The sequence below is a fragment of the Carcharhinus amblyrhynchos genome, chromosome 21 (genome assembly GCF_965287045.1).
Source record: "Carcharhinus amblyrhynchos chromosome 21, sCarAmb.v2.hapA, whole genome shotgun sequence".
In the NCBI taxonomy this organism is placed as follows: Eukaryota; Metazoa; Chordata; class Chondrichthyes; order Carcharhiniformes; family Carcharhinidae; genus Carcharhinus; species Carcharhinus amblyrhynchos.
Window position 1 is genome coordinate 24,037,926 of NC_137344.1, and position 16,846 is coordinate 24,054,771.

General features: G+C 39.1%; 1 protein-coding gene across 3 annotated transcripts in view; it reads left to right on the forward strand.

Moving 5' to 3' along the window:
• lrrc45 (leucine rich repeat containing 45) overlaps positions 1 to 16,846 on the forward strand; it is a 67,919-nt gene that overhangs the window by 33,055 nt on the left and 18,018 nt on the right. For all 3 annotated transcript variants that reach the window (XM_080208834.1, XM_080208835.1, XM_080208836.1), the window contains 5 exons: positions 991 to 1,126; positions 2,215 to 2,292; positions 3,773 to 3,884; positions 8,890 to 8,960; positions 12,355 to 12,447. In XM_080208834.1, the coding sequence (XP_080064960.1) occupies positions 991 to 1,126; positions 2,215 to 2,292; positions 3,773 to 3,884; positions 8,890 to 8,960; positions 12,355 to 12,447 (490 nt within the window). The remainder of the gene's footprint in view (positions 1 to 990; positions 1,127 to 2,214; positions 2,293 to 3,772; positions 3,885 to 8,889; positions 8,961 to 12,354; positions 12,448 to 16,846) is intronic.

The window sequence follows — 16,846 nt, forward strand, 5'->3', positions numbered from 1 at the left end:
TGCTGAAGTTGCCCCTTAGTGTCCTGAGATGCATAAATTGAAAGGATTAGTGGGTAAATGTCTAAGAATATGGGGGTAGGGCCTGGGTGGGATTCTGGTCAGTGCAGACTTGATGGCCCAATAGCCTCTTTCTGCACTGTAGGGTTTCTATGATTCTTTCTGTGAAAATCAATATTTGAAATGTTGTACGTTTTGAAGTTCAAAACCTACTCCTGATTTTCTTTTCTTCTGAAGTGGCACACAGAGAAGTCAAGTATAACACTCATGGTTCTTTTATTAGCAATTCAGTTAGGTTAATTACATTCTCGAGTAAATCAGCAAAAAAATATAATTTGTCAGTGGGATTTCATGGATTTATAATTAGCAAACTATTTATTTAAATGCAATGTTTTGCTTTTGCTTTTTTCCTCCAAATATAATTAGCTTCTGTGTTTATACTGTAGTATTAGATTAAGCTTGAGAAAAAATTGGAATGAATGAAGGACAGTCTGACTGTTGGACATCATTCTTCTTATGCATTATTTTCTCAACATGATATCTAATTGTATTTTGTATTACCTGTACTTAATTGTTATGCTTTTGTCTCATTTGGTAGTTTTTTTGAACATATCAGACATTTTTGAGGCTTTCCATAAATTTACATTTTGCTAATTAATTTTCATTTATGTCCTCTGTCCAACAGTTCTCTGTTCCAGCAGTTCTACTCTGTATATTTGAAGTTGTAATATAGCTTGTATCATTCTACATTTGAGGCCCCCTTTTTTCCCTCCACCCCATTCTCTTAAACACCTTCCCGATTGTAAAGCTTAAATCATTTCTCGCCGCTTATTTCTTTATACTTGGCATCAGTTTTCTATGTCCATTTACACAGTATAACAGGATAATTACAACTGAGTACTGCATCCTAAGTATGGTCTACATTATTTGTGTAGTGTGCTCTCCCTAGATATATGTTGACCTCACTAGACTTCCCATTTTATTCTTTTCTAGAATACAAATGACAGAGGCCGCTTTAACATTATCAGAACAAAAGACAAGTGATCTGAAAGAATTCCTAGAAAAGACAAGAATGGAAAAAATTGAGTTGAAAGAGAGACACGCCAGGGAGCTTAAGAATGAGCAAGAGGTAATAATTGTGCCTTTTGAACAAAAACTTTTACTGATGTGCAACTAAAAGATTTGAGTTGTTGGGGGGATGCATGTAATTAATTAGCTAACAGGTGATATGCACAAAGTAAGATGAACAATTTGCTTCATTGTCAAGTAACAATTTTAAACAATGCTATACAAGTTATTAAACAATATAGCTTCTGGGCTAGAAGGTGTGAATGTTCAGGTAAGTGACCATTTACCCCATTATTATCTACTAATTCTCAAAATGAAGTTGGATATATAATTGAAAAGGAAATATTTGTTAGGCCAACGGGAAAAGAGCAGATGAGTTGAACTAATTGGATTGTACTTTCAAAGAGCCAATACAGGTAAAATGGGATGATTCACTCCTATGCTCTAATTCTAGTGCTGAAGAGACTAGTCACAGTGACTTGCCCCTTCAATTGCTTGAGAATATAGTTGTTTCATCAGTGCATTACGAAATGTAGCAAAAGATCTTGCTAGCATATGAAATTTATATCAATCAAATGTTTGCTTGCATTTCAAATTGATCATGAAAACTTTACAACTTACTGAAACTGTCCCACCTGAACAGTATGCAAGATTTATTTTCTGCCATCCATTGATGTTTTCATGTCAGGGGGCCCATTAATTGGCACACTACATTTCATTCCATCTAAATTTTGATAAACGTATAAATCAAAACTGTGGGTAGGATGCGGCTTTTGAGGTTTCTGGTTGATAGAAATGACAGTATCACCCCAAAGATTGTGATGCAGCATTTTTACCCAGTTCCTGTTGTTGCTACAGCTGCCAGCATTTCAACCTGCACTGAAAATGGACAGCCAGAGCACTTGGCATTTATGCAGAAGACAACTTTCGATTTACCTGTCAAGCCCTTAGGCTGTTTTTTGTTATCAAAGCATGGAGCATATGTCATACACATTGCCCATTTGTTACGAGACATTGAGGAACCTAACCATGCTTCTTAAAGGCAGCATTTCTGATCACTCCAAATGCAACAATGGGACTGATCTATTTTTCTTTCTTAATTTTTATCAAAAATGTTTATATTCTGAAGCAATTTGTTTTTCCCACCAGGAAGCATGTAATCGAGAGGCAAAATTGACCAGGGAGTTAAATACAGCAAATGGAAAAAACATGGAGCTCAAAAACAAGGTAGGTATGATATCTCCATCAATAAGACGATGCCTCCTATATTGGATGTATCGTGGGATGCATTCTGTTTGGCTAGGATTGTTCTTGCAGGCAAATCAAATTACATTGTTTTCATAATTGAGATATTCTGGCAACTGTTACTGCACAAAGTTTGCAGGACATTCAAAACTGCAACCACTCCTCTTCCTAAAATAATTTCTTGCACTAAAAGTTCTGGGGTTTTGTAAGTTAGTATTTCTTTGTTATGCTATTGTCATACACCACAAATTTTATGGCCCACACAGCTGCATTGCAATGCTCAATGAGGAACATAGGGATTCCGGAATGTGTCTAAAAGTGTTCTAAGGAATTGACAAAAAATCTTTGAGCTGGTTATTGATCTGTAAACCGCAGTGATCTTTCCTGGTTTAGATTTAGGTGGATGACGGAAAAAGGGATAAACAAATATCAGACCAGAGCAGGAAAATGTGATTAGGACTTTGGGAAATATATTAAAACATTGATTTGGAATAAATGGCCTGTTTCCCTGTTGTAAAATTGGATGTTTTGTGTCTCTGTTCTTTCTAAATCTTCCAAGTGTCTTTTAGTATTTGGGAAATATTGGAATGATGTTGCTAGTGAAAGATTACTATCTCTTTCAAACTTTAATGTTAACTGGGATTTGGCTTTGTCGCATGCATCCATGGTTTACTCCTAGGTTTTGTTCTCTGTACTGATTTGGTGCAACTTGGTTTTATGGAATGACTTGAAATTTAAATTTAATTGATTCACTTTGAAAGTCAGACATGCAAGTTGCATCCATGAGTCAAATAATTTTCTGCAACCTGCAGCATGTCTTGCATTTTTTCCTCCATTATCCCTGCATGAATTTCCAAGTTACCAGAGACAAAAAGCTCTCATTTTATCTTTTTCTTCTCTGTCAAACACTATTATTGCAATAATGGAATCCTAGATCAAACAAGTGATTCTTATAAGAATGAATAACAAATTATATTTTGAAAATAAATCGTATTTTGTAGATAGACATTGAAGCTTGAAAAGTACAGTATGTTATTGCTAAAAACCAAACATAGTTATATAATACCAGTTTTCATTTGCTGTTGTGCAAGAAGTTGCATTTCATGTTCAGTGCATAAGACGAATCTCATGATGACCTAGTTTCATAGAATTGGAACTTCCATTAGCCTTTTTCAGATTGGCATTTCCTAATAAGTATTTGTTGTGCCGCGTAGTGGCAATTTAAAACTTTCTAAAGGCCATTGCCTGTACAAAATGACTTCTGGCATTGCACAAGACACCAACAACATGAATCATTCTGCTTTAGTAACCTAATTTAAAATTGTCAGAACTCATTACTTTGTAGAAATTTAAACTATTTTGCTGTGCAGTTGTGTCTTCACTTGCAGTCTTCACTACAATGATGTCTTCGCCCATTCCCTGAGACTGTAACAAATGCTTATTATATATTCTTGTCAAACAGGTGGATGAATTAGACCGAAGGTGTAAAGTCCAACATGATCAGATTTGCCAGCTGAAACAAGAATTGGCCAATGTGACTGCTGAGATGAAGCAGAGAATTGTGCAAACTGAAGGTAATCTGACTTTGTAGAATCATAGCCTATAGTGCAGAAAGTTGCCATTTGGCCCATCAAGTCTGCATTGACCACAATCCCACCCAGGTCCTACTCCCATATCCCTACATATTTATCCGCTAATCCCTTAACCTACGCATCTAAGGGGCAATTTTTGCACGGCCAATCAACCTAACCTGTGCATCTTTGGACTGTGGGAGGAAACCGGAGCACCCAAAGAAAACCCACACCAACACGAGGAGAATATGCAAACTCCAGACAGTGATCCAAGCTGGGAATTGAACCCAGGTCCCTGGAGCTGTGAAGCAGCAGTACTAACCACTATGCTACCGTGCCACCCATGCATTTCATGTTCACACACGGTTCAGTGCACAAGATAGTGATCTGTTTCTCATGATGATTTAGTTTCATAGAATTGGAACTTTTTCAGATTGACATTTCCTAATAAATATTTGTTGTGCCTTTAATTGTTGTGGTTTCTCTTATGATATAGTTAGTTACAGGATTTGTATATTTTAAGTGTCTAAGAAAATATATTGTATTTATACATAATATATAGTTCTCTGCTACTTCTAAAATGTTATCAGGAAATGCATAAGAAAATGTCTTCATTTTACAGAATAAAAGTAGGTTGCATGTTGAAAATCCTTTGGGCCTCTTGATAAAAAAGGAATCCAGTGCAGCACAGATCGCAACCATAAAGTTTTCAGCACTGCCTTCCCTTTGTTTCTGCAAAAGGAAACTTTCAATAACACATTTAAAAATAAGTGCTTTTTAACTGTAACTTTCCTAATTACTAGTCTGATGTAACTTAAGATACTCTGTGCTCTAAATTTATCTTAAACTTAAAAAGTGAAGTATTCAATTACTTTCTGTGAAGAAAGTGAGTTATAACAATCACATTGTGGGCATGAAATAACTGCCATTAATGGGTTGCACTTTAATTTGGTGCAAGCTAATACCCATTTAAAAAAACATGTCTCTATTTTAAAATTGATCGTTTAATGAGTATCATCAACATGTGATGCCAAGATTAGTTTAAATAATGGCTAAATGTGTCAGTCTTGTAGAAATTCTTGATCCAAATTTAGTGCCAAACTGGTGTCCCACAATTCGTTAGCTATGGACAGTACGCAAATATCTAATTTAGGCAATGTATATCACAGGAAAGATGTGGTACAGGAGTCAGTGTATGTGCCTGACAACATATAAATGAGAATTTTTTATTGACCTATCTCAGCTTTGGTGGATTTGTATATTTTCAGAATTGAAACTGAGAAAATATATTTCAAATTATTCTTCAATGCAAAGAACATTTCTCATGCTCATGAGAGTAGCTGATATATTTTGGACACTGTTTGATTCTGCCACCCACTGGCCTTGGTGTAAAATGTATGACTTGTTGCAAAACATCACATTTGCTCTATTTCACAAACCTATGTTCTCTATATTGAAATTCTGCAGTAATTTGATATGTTTTGATTTGTTTTATTTATTATTTTATAGTACAGCTGTGAAGGAACCATTAAAAAAAATCTGACTTCTGTATCTGTGCAGTCAGGATGCAAGAAGAGATTTATACCCAAGGCTTCCGGGTTAAACCTGAAAATCCTATTAAAATGTGGCCGTGAGATCAATGGTGCTGGATTTAGGCTGAAGATTCTGTGAAGACATGGGTTTGAATGCCATAGGTGGTTTGAATTTTTTTCTTCCCTTAGTCCAAAGATGTGCAGGTTAGGTGGAATGGCCATTCTAAATTGCCCCTTAGTGTTTCACAATGTGTAGGTTAGGGAGATTAACAGAGTAAATATTTGGGGCTGTGGGGATAGGGCATAGGTGGGACCTGAGTAAGACATGCTATTGGAGAGTCAGTAGATACTCAGTGGGCTGAACAGCCTCTTTATGCTCTGTAGAGATTCTATGATTCTAAATTTACTGTACAAATTTACAAATACTTCACAGTCAAAATTCTCAACAACATAAGTAGCACATATTTACACGTTTTATATCAGGAATTTTTTAAAGGTATAAATGGTGCTGGACTGAGTTTAAAATGGAGACAGAGCTGTAAATCTATAGGTTTTTTATAACCATCTGAGGGATACAGTCTCAAAATTAATTTCCAATTCTCCAGAATTTATTGTGCAGCACATTATTTCCAAGCTACATTCTTTGCCTAGTGAGTTTCTTCTTCCTAGCAACCTCTGGCATTGGTTTAGCTGTTGAGAGATGCCCTGGTTGACATACAGTTCTTCTGATGAAACTTTTACCTTTGATCACCAGCAAGTATATAGTATGATCAGGTGCAGAGCACCGTCTACTTTTGAAATTACCCAATTGTAAGCAGCGTTGTGCATTTTGTAATGTTTGAAAACTGTGCTGTGACTTTGCAATATTAACTTCACATAACGTTCTTTGTAGCCTGCAGAGAATGCTTGTCAAAGGCTCTACCTAGCACAATTAAATTGTTTTTGTTTTAAGAAATCTGAACATAATCCATGGCCAATGAAAAGAGGAATGAAATTATTTTATGGTTTGGAATGGCAACCACAAATAAAAACTGGAGTTGGCTTGCCTTTAGATTCCACACGTGATGTGATTTATCACAATGGAGTGACAATACTTAAATAAGCATTTCTGATGAGTATAATGTGAAATAAATAATGTAGAAGAAATCTCTGAATTAACCAACTTGATGAGATTGAAGAGACTGCATAAGTTATCACAGAGTTAAGAATAGCCTTTTCCAAACCTGCAGGCATACAACATTCAAACCAGATATAACAGTGAAGAAGAAAAAATTTTAAACAGAACTTTTGAGTTGCCTAAACTTCAAAGATTAGATTGTCAAGGTTTGGGAGCTGCGAGTGGTTCACTGACTTCAGTTGAGCTTTCTTGCTGATGTGCATCTCTCTGAATTTACTTGCAGGGTTGAAGATCTGAGAAATTGCATCCAAATAGATACTGTAGGTCAAATCCTAGGTTTATAGTTATATTGATCCCACATTAGGATTTGGTGGGGAAGCAGTTAGTGGTTTTTGGAAGTGCCAGGAGCCTGAACTGGCTGAGCTCAAGCAGAGAATTGTCAGACATTTGGCACTTACCTCCTCACTAACTGGAGCACCCAAATCGGACTTTACTGGAGCATGTCTGTTTCATGCCAGTTCTGGGTGGGCGAACGCGGTGGTAAAGGGGGAAATGCTGGTAAAGTACCGGTAATGGGATGCAACCCATTCAGTCAATTTAAATACATTCAAATGCTTTTAAGTGGCCGTTGTGCCCGTTTCGGGTGCCGTCCCGATCATGGCCATTTTCAGACCTTGGTGAAGAGAGAACTGGCACGGAGGCAAGCACAGATTGTGCTCCTCGCCTCGTGCTTGGCTTTACAAGTTTTCGTGCCCAAAAATGAGTGCAACTTGATGGTAAGATTCAAAATGTGCAAGCAATCTTGTCTAGAATTTGCAATTGTGTTTAAAGTATTTTTAAATAATCAAAAACCTTGTTTAATGTAGAAACAGATCTACTTCTGAAATTAAACCGTAAAAGGATGAACCAGTTAACCTGTGAGTCCTAGTCTGTTGAGGTACAATCCTCACTCTGATTCCATCCATGTAATCAAGAGCATACTCTTTGTTTTGTTGAGTGATGTAAATATTTCTGAACTCCAAAAATTCAAAACTGAATACTTCAATTATTTTAGGAAAAATAATAGTGAACCATTTTAAAGCTTTTGCCAAACCCATTACGAATGATTATTAGGAATATTTTCCTCTAGGTATGTTTTTGAAGAATTTACAAAAATTTAATATTCTCTTCAGCTGACCGTTTCTATATTCTAATTTCAAAGTCCATTCAGTGAGGAAAGGAATATGAATTCTAACTTACTATGACCAGTGTGTTAGTGGGCAGCGTGGTGGCGTTGTGGTTAGCACTGCTGCCTCACAGCGCCAGGGACCCGGGTTCAGTTCCTGTCTTGGATCATTGTATGTGAGGAGTTTGCACATTCTCCCTGTGTCTGCATGGGTTTCCTCCATGTGCTCCAGTTTCCTCCCATAGTCCAAAAGATGTGCAGGTTTGCTAAATTCTCCTTCAGTGTATCCAAATAGATGCCAGAGTGTGGCAAATAGAGGATTTTCACAGTAACTTCATTGCAGTATGAATGTAAGCCTACTTGTGACGAATAAATAAGCTTTTACTTCAGTGAGACTGTGTCTCATGCAATTCAAAGTATATATAAATCATAGAATAACCATTTTAATCAATTGTGTACCCATTTGCTTTCTCTGCTTTTCTAATTATAAAACTGCAGTATTTCTTCATTTAAAATTTTATGTTGTGACTCCCTGTTTAAAAATCTAGATATTCACTAAAATATTTAAAAACTCATAATTTGACAGTGATTCCATATAGAGTTTATTCATCATATGGTCAGTCAAAAGCTGTGCTTGTAATTTGTTTGTTACAGCAACTACTTATTTACTTGTAATTTTTAAGATGGGATGCGAAATTGAAATCACTCAACCAGCAGTGACAATGCAGCAAAGCTTGTTCAAAAGAAGAACTGGTTGAAGTATATTAAACACATCTTAGTAAAGGAACAGCATCAGATACATGGGAACACCACCACCTGAAAAGTTCCCCTCCAAACCACTCACCAGCCTGTTTTGAAAATATGTTGCTGTTCTTCACTGTTGCTGGATCTCCGCCCTGAACAGCACTGTGAGTAGCTCATTGACATCTTCCCAAGAGCAATTAGGCACAGGCAAGCAAAGCCCATGAATACAAAAAAAGATAAGTAGGGTTCTAAAGTGCAATTTAACCCCAAATTCTTTGACATCTGTCCAATCTGTTGGTTGGTGTTTCATTCAAGGCTAAATAAAATGTAATGACTGGCAAAATCATTTTTAAAACCTTGTTAAAATAAGCTTACCTGAATTCACTGATGTTTTTAAAGTGTCCTTCAAGCCAAGTTAATGATTGCATTTTCCTTTTCTTCAACTGTCAGAACGTCTGGAAGTTGAGAAGAAGAGGTGTAAGGAAGTGTTGGGAGATTCAGAAGCATTAAGACAAAAAGAGGTAATATGAGTTGTAATTGGCTGCTTAATGGTGTTTGGAAAACTGTGATGCATTGCGTCAAACATCTATCATTTTAGCACTCGAGAGTCAGGGGCAGAGGTGTGTGTGATGGCTGTTACTAAGGAGCAGGTGCTAGGGAAGCTGAAAGGTCTGTAGTTGGATAAGCCACCTGGACCAGATGGACTACACCTCAGAGTTCTGAAGGAGATAACTGAAGAAATTGTGGAGGCAGTAGCAGTAAGGAGGAAGTATTCCATTTGCCACTTCTTTGCCCACTTCTTTATCCTATCCAAGTCCTTCTGCAGCATCCCTGTCTCCTCAGTACTACCTGTCCCTCCACCTATCTTTGTAACATCTGCAAACTCAGCCACAATTCTCTGTTACTTCATCTAGATCATTGATGAATATTAATGTTATCATTAATATTAATTTCAATGTTATCAATGATCATTGAGAGCATGAAAAGCTGTGGTCCCAACCCTGACCCCTTCAGAACTCCACTAGTCACCGGCCATAACTGGTCAAATGCTGCCTTGATCTCAAGGGCAGTCGCTCTCGCCTCACATCTGGAGTTCAGTTATTTTGCCATGTTTGGGCCAGGAACTGAAATGTGATCAGGCGATAAGGCCTGAACCTAAACTGAGCCTCAGTGAGTAAGTGCAGCCTAATAACACTGTTGTTGACACCCCCATCACTTTGCTGTTGATCGAGATAAGGCTGTTACAGTGGTAATTGGCCAGTTTGGATTTGTGCTTCCTATTGTGGAAGACATGCCTAGACAATCTTCCACATAGTCACATAGAAACCAGTGTTGTAACTGTATTGGACCAACTTGGCTAGGAGCGAGGCTAGTTTTTGAGCTCTAGTTTATTGCCAGGTAGTTGTCAGGGTCCATAGCCTTTGTAGTATCCAGTACCTTTTAGCCTTTTCGTGCTATGAATGGCATTTTAATGTTGGGAACCTCAGGAGGAAGCTGAGGTGGATCTTCTGCTTGTCACTTCTGGCTGAAGGTGGTTGCAAATGTTTCAGCCTTGTCTTTGGCACTAATGTGCTGGGCTCCACCGTTATTGAGGATGAGGAAATTTGTGGAGCTTCCCCTCCAATTAGTTGCTTAATTGTCATCCATCATTCACAACTCGAGTTGGCAGGACTGCAGAGTTTTTATCTGATCCATTGGTTGTGGAATTGCTAGCTTTGTCTGTCGCTTGCTGCTCCCAGTATTGGGAATGCAATTAGCCCTTCGTTGTATCTTCAGGTTGACATCACATTTTCAATATGTCTCCTGCTGCTCTTGGCATGTGTCTGGCACACTCTGAACCTTGGCTTGATGGTAATTGCAGAATGAGGATGTGCCAGGCCATGAGATTACAAATTGTGATTGATACTGCTATTGATAGCCCACAGTGCTTCAAGGATGCCCAGTTTTGAATTGCTAGATCTATTCTGAATCTATCATTTAGTTCAGTGGTAATGCCACACATGATGGAGAGTATGCTCTGTGCGAGGGTGAAGTATGAAAATGGGACTTCATTCTTACCAATACTGACATGAAAGATCCATCTAATTCTAGTCCTTTTCAAATTTCTTTAGCGGTTTGGTACAACTGAGTCATTTGCTGGGCTGTCTAAGGGTTGCTAAGATTTAACCAAGTGTAGGTCAAAGGCCATAAGTGAACCAGATGGGTTTTCACAACAATTGATGATAATTACTTTTATGATAGTTTCCTTGTTGTATTTAAAAACTATTGTTCCCCTCAAGTAGCCAAGCAAAGTAAAACAGAGTGGTTTAAGATGACCTTTACTTTAGTCAGCTCTGGGACTCTGAACATCCATCCAGGGCATTCAGAGTAAAAAATTCAGAAATACAAAAGTAATTAAAGACTTAGCTTTGATTACAAGTAATTAGCATATACTAGTAACAAAATAGGAGTTATCTCTATCCAATCATAGTTATGGTTACATTATGTATACATAAGAGTATAATGTCCAATTAAAACTTATGCATGTCATATTGTCAAGAAATGATAGCAATATCTCTGACCAATGGTATCTCAATCTCCCTTTTCATTGTTCCTTATTCTGATAGGCAGATATGAAATGCAGCTGCATATCTTTCAGTTACATAGTCCTTATCTGGGCTTACTTTAGTAAAAACCTGTGATTTGCACTGAGTTTTCCCAGGGTTCAGCTTACAGCTTATGTGATTTTTAAACTTCTGTGGTTTTTAACCCTTTCAGTTATGGTCACTATTGTGAAGACTAGTTTTCAACTGTAGCTTTTTTTATTAGTTGAATGTAATTTTCACCATCTGCCATGGTACACTTTGAACCAGTGACCCTAGAGCATTAGCCTGGGTCTATGGATTACTGGTCCAATGACATTATCTCTTTGCCATCACCTCTCCATGTTATAGTTCCTAGTTTAGGAATTCTCACTTGTGCTGCAATAAAAAGTGAAAACATTATTCCAAAGTGCCAGTTGTTTTTCCTCTGGATATGTGCAGAGATGAAAATAAATTATATTTTCTTAGTATAGAGATTCAATATAGATTCCAGTAGGTGGCAGCAGATTGCAGGTTGTGTTTGTCATGAATGCAACATTACAGGAATACTCCACTATGTAAATATGTACATTTATACAAAGTGTTAAGAACTAAAAGAGTGAGGCAGTTTAAGAACAGTGGTCTTCCTTTCAGGGTTGAGGAGAGGTGGGAATTAAAAATGAAATGAGAGCCATTAGTCAGAAGGTGAAGTAAATCTTAGTGTTCAGAATTCCTGAAAGATGCTGAACCCTGTGATTTTTTTTAAGTTTAAGCATACAGTATGCTTAGAAATGAACTGAGCTATAGTCTACACTTTGACTTTGAATATACTATAAGTGAAGCAATTACATAACTTTGGACAATTCAATTTTTTTATAAAAACTAACCGCTCCAGTTAGGAACATCAATTGTCCAGAACTTTTTTGAGCAGATTCTCAACATCACCAGCATCATTTTAGTACAGTACTTTGTGGGTACAAACAAAGAAGTTACAGCATTTGGATAATTAAAATGATTTCTATTACTGCTTTATAATGTTTGTTCACTGTTTACTGTATAGGTAAATATTTATATCAGCGTTGTTTTCCGGTTCATAAACTTGTGTTCTAGTGTCATTCTAGAATTCAGAAGATTCAGAAGCCAAGTATTCTGGATTGGAAAGGTTCTGTGTTTTGGAGTGACAAATGTTATTACTCATTTCTGCAGAAGCAAGAAACAAAATCTCAATGTTCAGACTCTTAAATGTTTAAATGTGAAAGTTTTAAACCTACTATCTGAGGATATTTGGTATATAGGCTTTCTGATTGACAGGATTCCATTTTTTTTGTTCTGCATCCTTTCCTCATCTAATTAGAAGGAACACATGAATGCGCATCTGCAAGAGAGCGAACGGTCATTGCAAGACAGAATTCAGAAACTTGAAAATATTCGAATTCAGCTGGAAACAGTGAGTGAACAACAATTACATAGTAAATCAAGAAAATCGTTGAATAGACACTAGCTTCTTTTATACTACATTACAACATTGCCCGCAGTTCAAAGGTACTTCATTGAAGGCTGCTATAGAAACGTAAATGTGTCCATCTTATGCTTATAACCACCCAAAAAAAATTGCAGTGGTATGGTCAAATTGTCCAATTTGATTCACCCAATTCAACAAGCGAACATGGCTTACCACTTGTGAAATTAGTAAGGATCATAAATTATATGAGACTGAAATTCTCAGCTCAGGTCTCAAAGTATATGTTTGCAGTACAAACCTGCCATTTTTTTTCTTCATTCATGGGACATAGGTGTCTCTTGCTGGTCAGCATTTATTGCTCATTCCTAGTTGCCCTTGTGAAGGTGGTGGTGAGCTGCCTTCTTGAATCGCTGCAATCCATGTTCTGTGGGTTGACCCACAATGTTGTCAGAGAGGGAATTCTAGGATTTTGACCCAATGACTGCGAAGGAATGGCAGTATATTTCCAAGTCAGGATGGTGAGTGGCTTAAAGGGGAACTTGCAGGTGGTGGTATTCCCATGTATCTGCTGCCCTTGTCCTTCTAGATGGAAGTGGTCGTAGGTTTGCAAGGTGCTGTCTAAGGATCTTTGGTGAATTGCTGCATAGCATCTTTTGGATAGTACACACTGCTGCTATTGAACGTCGGCGGTGGAGGGATTGAATGTTTGTAGATGTGATGTCAATCAAGCAGGCTGCTTTGTCCTAGATGATGTCAAGCTGCTTGAGTGTTGTTGGAGCTGCACCCAGGCAAGTGGTGAGTACTCCATCACACTCCTGATGTATGCCTTGTGGATGGTGGACAGGCTGTGGAGAGTCAGGAGGTGAGTTACTCGGTGCAGTATTCCTAGCCTCTGACCTGCTCTTGTAGCCACTGTGTTTATGTGGTGAGTCCAGTTGATTTTCTGGTCAATGGTAACTCCAAGGATGTTGACAGTGGGGGATTCAGTGATGGTTACACTATTGAATGTCAAGCGGTGGTGGTTAGAATGTCTCTTATTGGTGATGGTCGTTGCCTGGCATTTGTGTGGCACAAATGTTATTTGCCACTAGTCAGCCCAAGCCTGGATATTGTCCAGATCTTGTTGCATTTGGACATGGACTGCTTCAGTATCCGAGGAGTCGCAAATGGTGCTGAACAATGTGCAATCATCGGCAAACATCCCCACTTAAGACCTTATGACAGAGGGAAGGTCACTGATGAAGCAGCTGAAGATTGTTGGGCCTAGGACACTACCCTGAGGGACTCCTGCAGAGATGTCGTGGAGCAGAGATGACTGACCCTTCACAACCACAACCATCTTACTTTGTACTAGGTATGACCCCAACCAGCGGAGAGTTTGCCCCCAATACCCATTGATTCCAGTTTCGCTAGGGCTCCTTGATGCCACACTCAGTCGAATGCGGCCTTGATGTCAAGGGATGTCACTCTCTGGAATGCAGCTCTTTTATCCCTGCATGAACCAAGGCTGTAATGAAGTCAGGAGCTGAGTGACCCTGACGAAACCCAAACTGGGCATCGCTGAGCAGGTGCTGCTTGATGACACTGTTGATGACCCCTTCCATCACTTTACTGATGATCAAGAGTAGACGATTGGGTGGTAATTGACCGGGTTGGATTTGTCCTGCTTTTTGTGTACAGGACGCCCTTGGCAATTTTCCACATTTTCCACATGTGTAGGTGCCAGTGTTGTAACTGTACTGGAAGAGCTTGGCTAGGGGAGCGGCAAGTTCTGGAGCATGTCTTCAGTACTATTGCCAGGGCCCATTGCCTTTGCAGTATCGAGTGCCTCCAACCGTTTCTTGACATCATGTGGAGTGCATCGAACTGGCTGGAGGCTGGCATCTGAGATGCTGTGAACCACTGGAAGAGGCTGAGATAGATCATCCACTCGGCACTTCTGGCTGAAGATTGCTGCAAAAACTTCAGCCTTATCTTTTGCACTAGATCATGTGCTGGGCTCCCCCGTCATTGAGGATGGGGATATTTGTGGAGCCTCTTCGTCCAGTGAGTTGTTTAATTGTCCACCACCATTCTCAACTAGATGTGGAAGGACTGCAGAGCTTAGATCTGATACATTGGTTGTGGGATCGCTTCGCTCTATCAGTTGCTGTTTTGGCCATTTGGCATGCAAGTAGTTCTGTTTGGTCGCTTCACCAGGTTGATGTCTCATTTTTAGTTATGTCTGGTGCTGCTTCTGGCATGCCCTCCTGCACTCTCCATTGAACCAGGGTTGACCCCTGGCTTGATGGTAATGGTTGAATGGGGATATGCTGGACCACGAGGTTACAGATTGTGCTGGAGCACCTCATGGATGCCCAGTCTTGACTTGCTAGATCAGTTCTAAGTCTGTCCTATTTTGCACAATGATAGTGCCACATTGCACAATGGAGGTTATTCTCAACGTGAAGGCAGGACTTCATCTCCACAAGGATTGTGCAGTAGTCACCCTTACCGATACTATCATGGACAGATGCATCTGCAGCCGGCAGATTATTGTGTATGAGGTCAAGTGTGTTATTTCCTCTTGTTGGTTCCTCCACCACCTGCTGCAGCCCCAGTCTAGCAGTTATATCCTTTTGGACCTGACCAGCTTAATCATTAGTGCTGCTGCCAAGCCACTTTTGGTCGTGGACATTGCTCAACATGGAGGAATACTGATTCATCAGCCGAAGGAGGACGGTACCTGGCAACGTAAGAGGTTTCCCTGCCCGTGTTTAATCTGAAGCCATGAGACTTCAAGAGATCCAGAGTCAATGTTAAGAACTCCCTGGGCAACTCCCTCCCAAATGTACACTACTCTGCCGCCACCTCTGCTGGGTCTGCCCTGCCAGTGGGACAGGACATATCCAGGTAATAGTGGTGTCTGGGGTGTTATCTATAAGGTATGATTCCGTGAGAATGATTATGTCAGGCTGTTGCTTGACTAGTCTGTGAGACAGCTGTCCCAATTTTGGCACTAGCCCCCAGATGTTGGTAAGGAGGACTTTGCAGGGTCAACGGGGCTGTTTGTTTTGCCATTGTATTTTCCGGTGCCTAGGTTGATGTCATGTGTTCGGCCGATTTCATTTCTTTGTTGAAACTTTGTAGTAATTGTTACAACTGAGTGGCTTGCTAGGTCATTTCAGAGGACAGTTTTTCAGAGTCAGCGACATTACTGCTGTGGAGTCACATGTAGGCCAGACCAGGTAAGGATGGCAGATTTCCTTTCCTAAAGAATATTAAAGGATGGGTTTTTCTGACAATCGACAATGGTTTCATGGTCATCAGTAGACTATTAATTCCAGATTTTTTTTTGTTGAATTCAAATTCCATCATCTGCAATGGTGGGATTCAAACCCAGGTGCCCAGAACATTAGCTGGGTTTCTGGATTAATAGTCGAGTAATAATACCACTAGGCCATTGCCTCCGCCCCAAGTAACTATATGGTAAGCAATTCAGATTTTGGATTAATACTTAAAAATGTAAACACCAGATTTGGAATTTGAAGATGCTCCTCTGCTTAAACCAAAGAAATATATGCAGCAAATGGTGCAGTCACTAAATAACTAAATCCGAAAGATTGCTTCTTAATGCCAGCACAGCTTCAATATTAGAACTAAGAACCATCATGGTCATGGAGTTGTATGAAGTGCTATGGAGCATGAATTCTTACTCTATGCCTCTAGATTTGTCATCACTCAGCTTCCTATGTTCCAAAGAAAAAGACCTAGTCTATCCAGCCTCCTCCTTATAACTCAAAGTATCAAGTCCTGGAAGCATCCTAGTAAATCTCTTTTGCACTCTTTCTAGTTTAATAATATCCTTTCTACAATAGACTGACCAGAACTGTACGTAGTATTCCAAGTGTGGCCTTACCAATATCATATTAACATGTCTTTTCTGGTGCCTAGGTCGATGCCAGGTGGTCCATCTGGTTTCATTTCTTTGTTGAGACTTTTTAGTGATTGTTACAACTGAATGGCTTGCAAGGCCATTTCAGAGGGCAGTTAAGAGCCAACCACACTGCATAATCTATAATCCATGCCTCTAGACTTGTCAGTTTGAGGCCATTAATGGTTGTTTAGACTCAAATGAATACAATACTAATGTTGCTCAAGTGTCAGAGTTATCACTATATGTAACTGTATGCCAAATGTTAGTGTGCTTATGTGGATTGTCCAGTGTGTTTTTTTTGGCTATTTGTGCAATGGATTATGAAATCAGATGGACCACCTGACATTGACCAGAAAAGACATGTTAATATGATATTGGTAAGGCCACACTTGGAATACTATGTACAGTTCTGATCACTTTATTATAGAAAAAGAGTGCGAGAAGAAATTTACTAGGATGCTTCTGGGA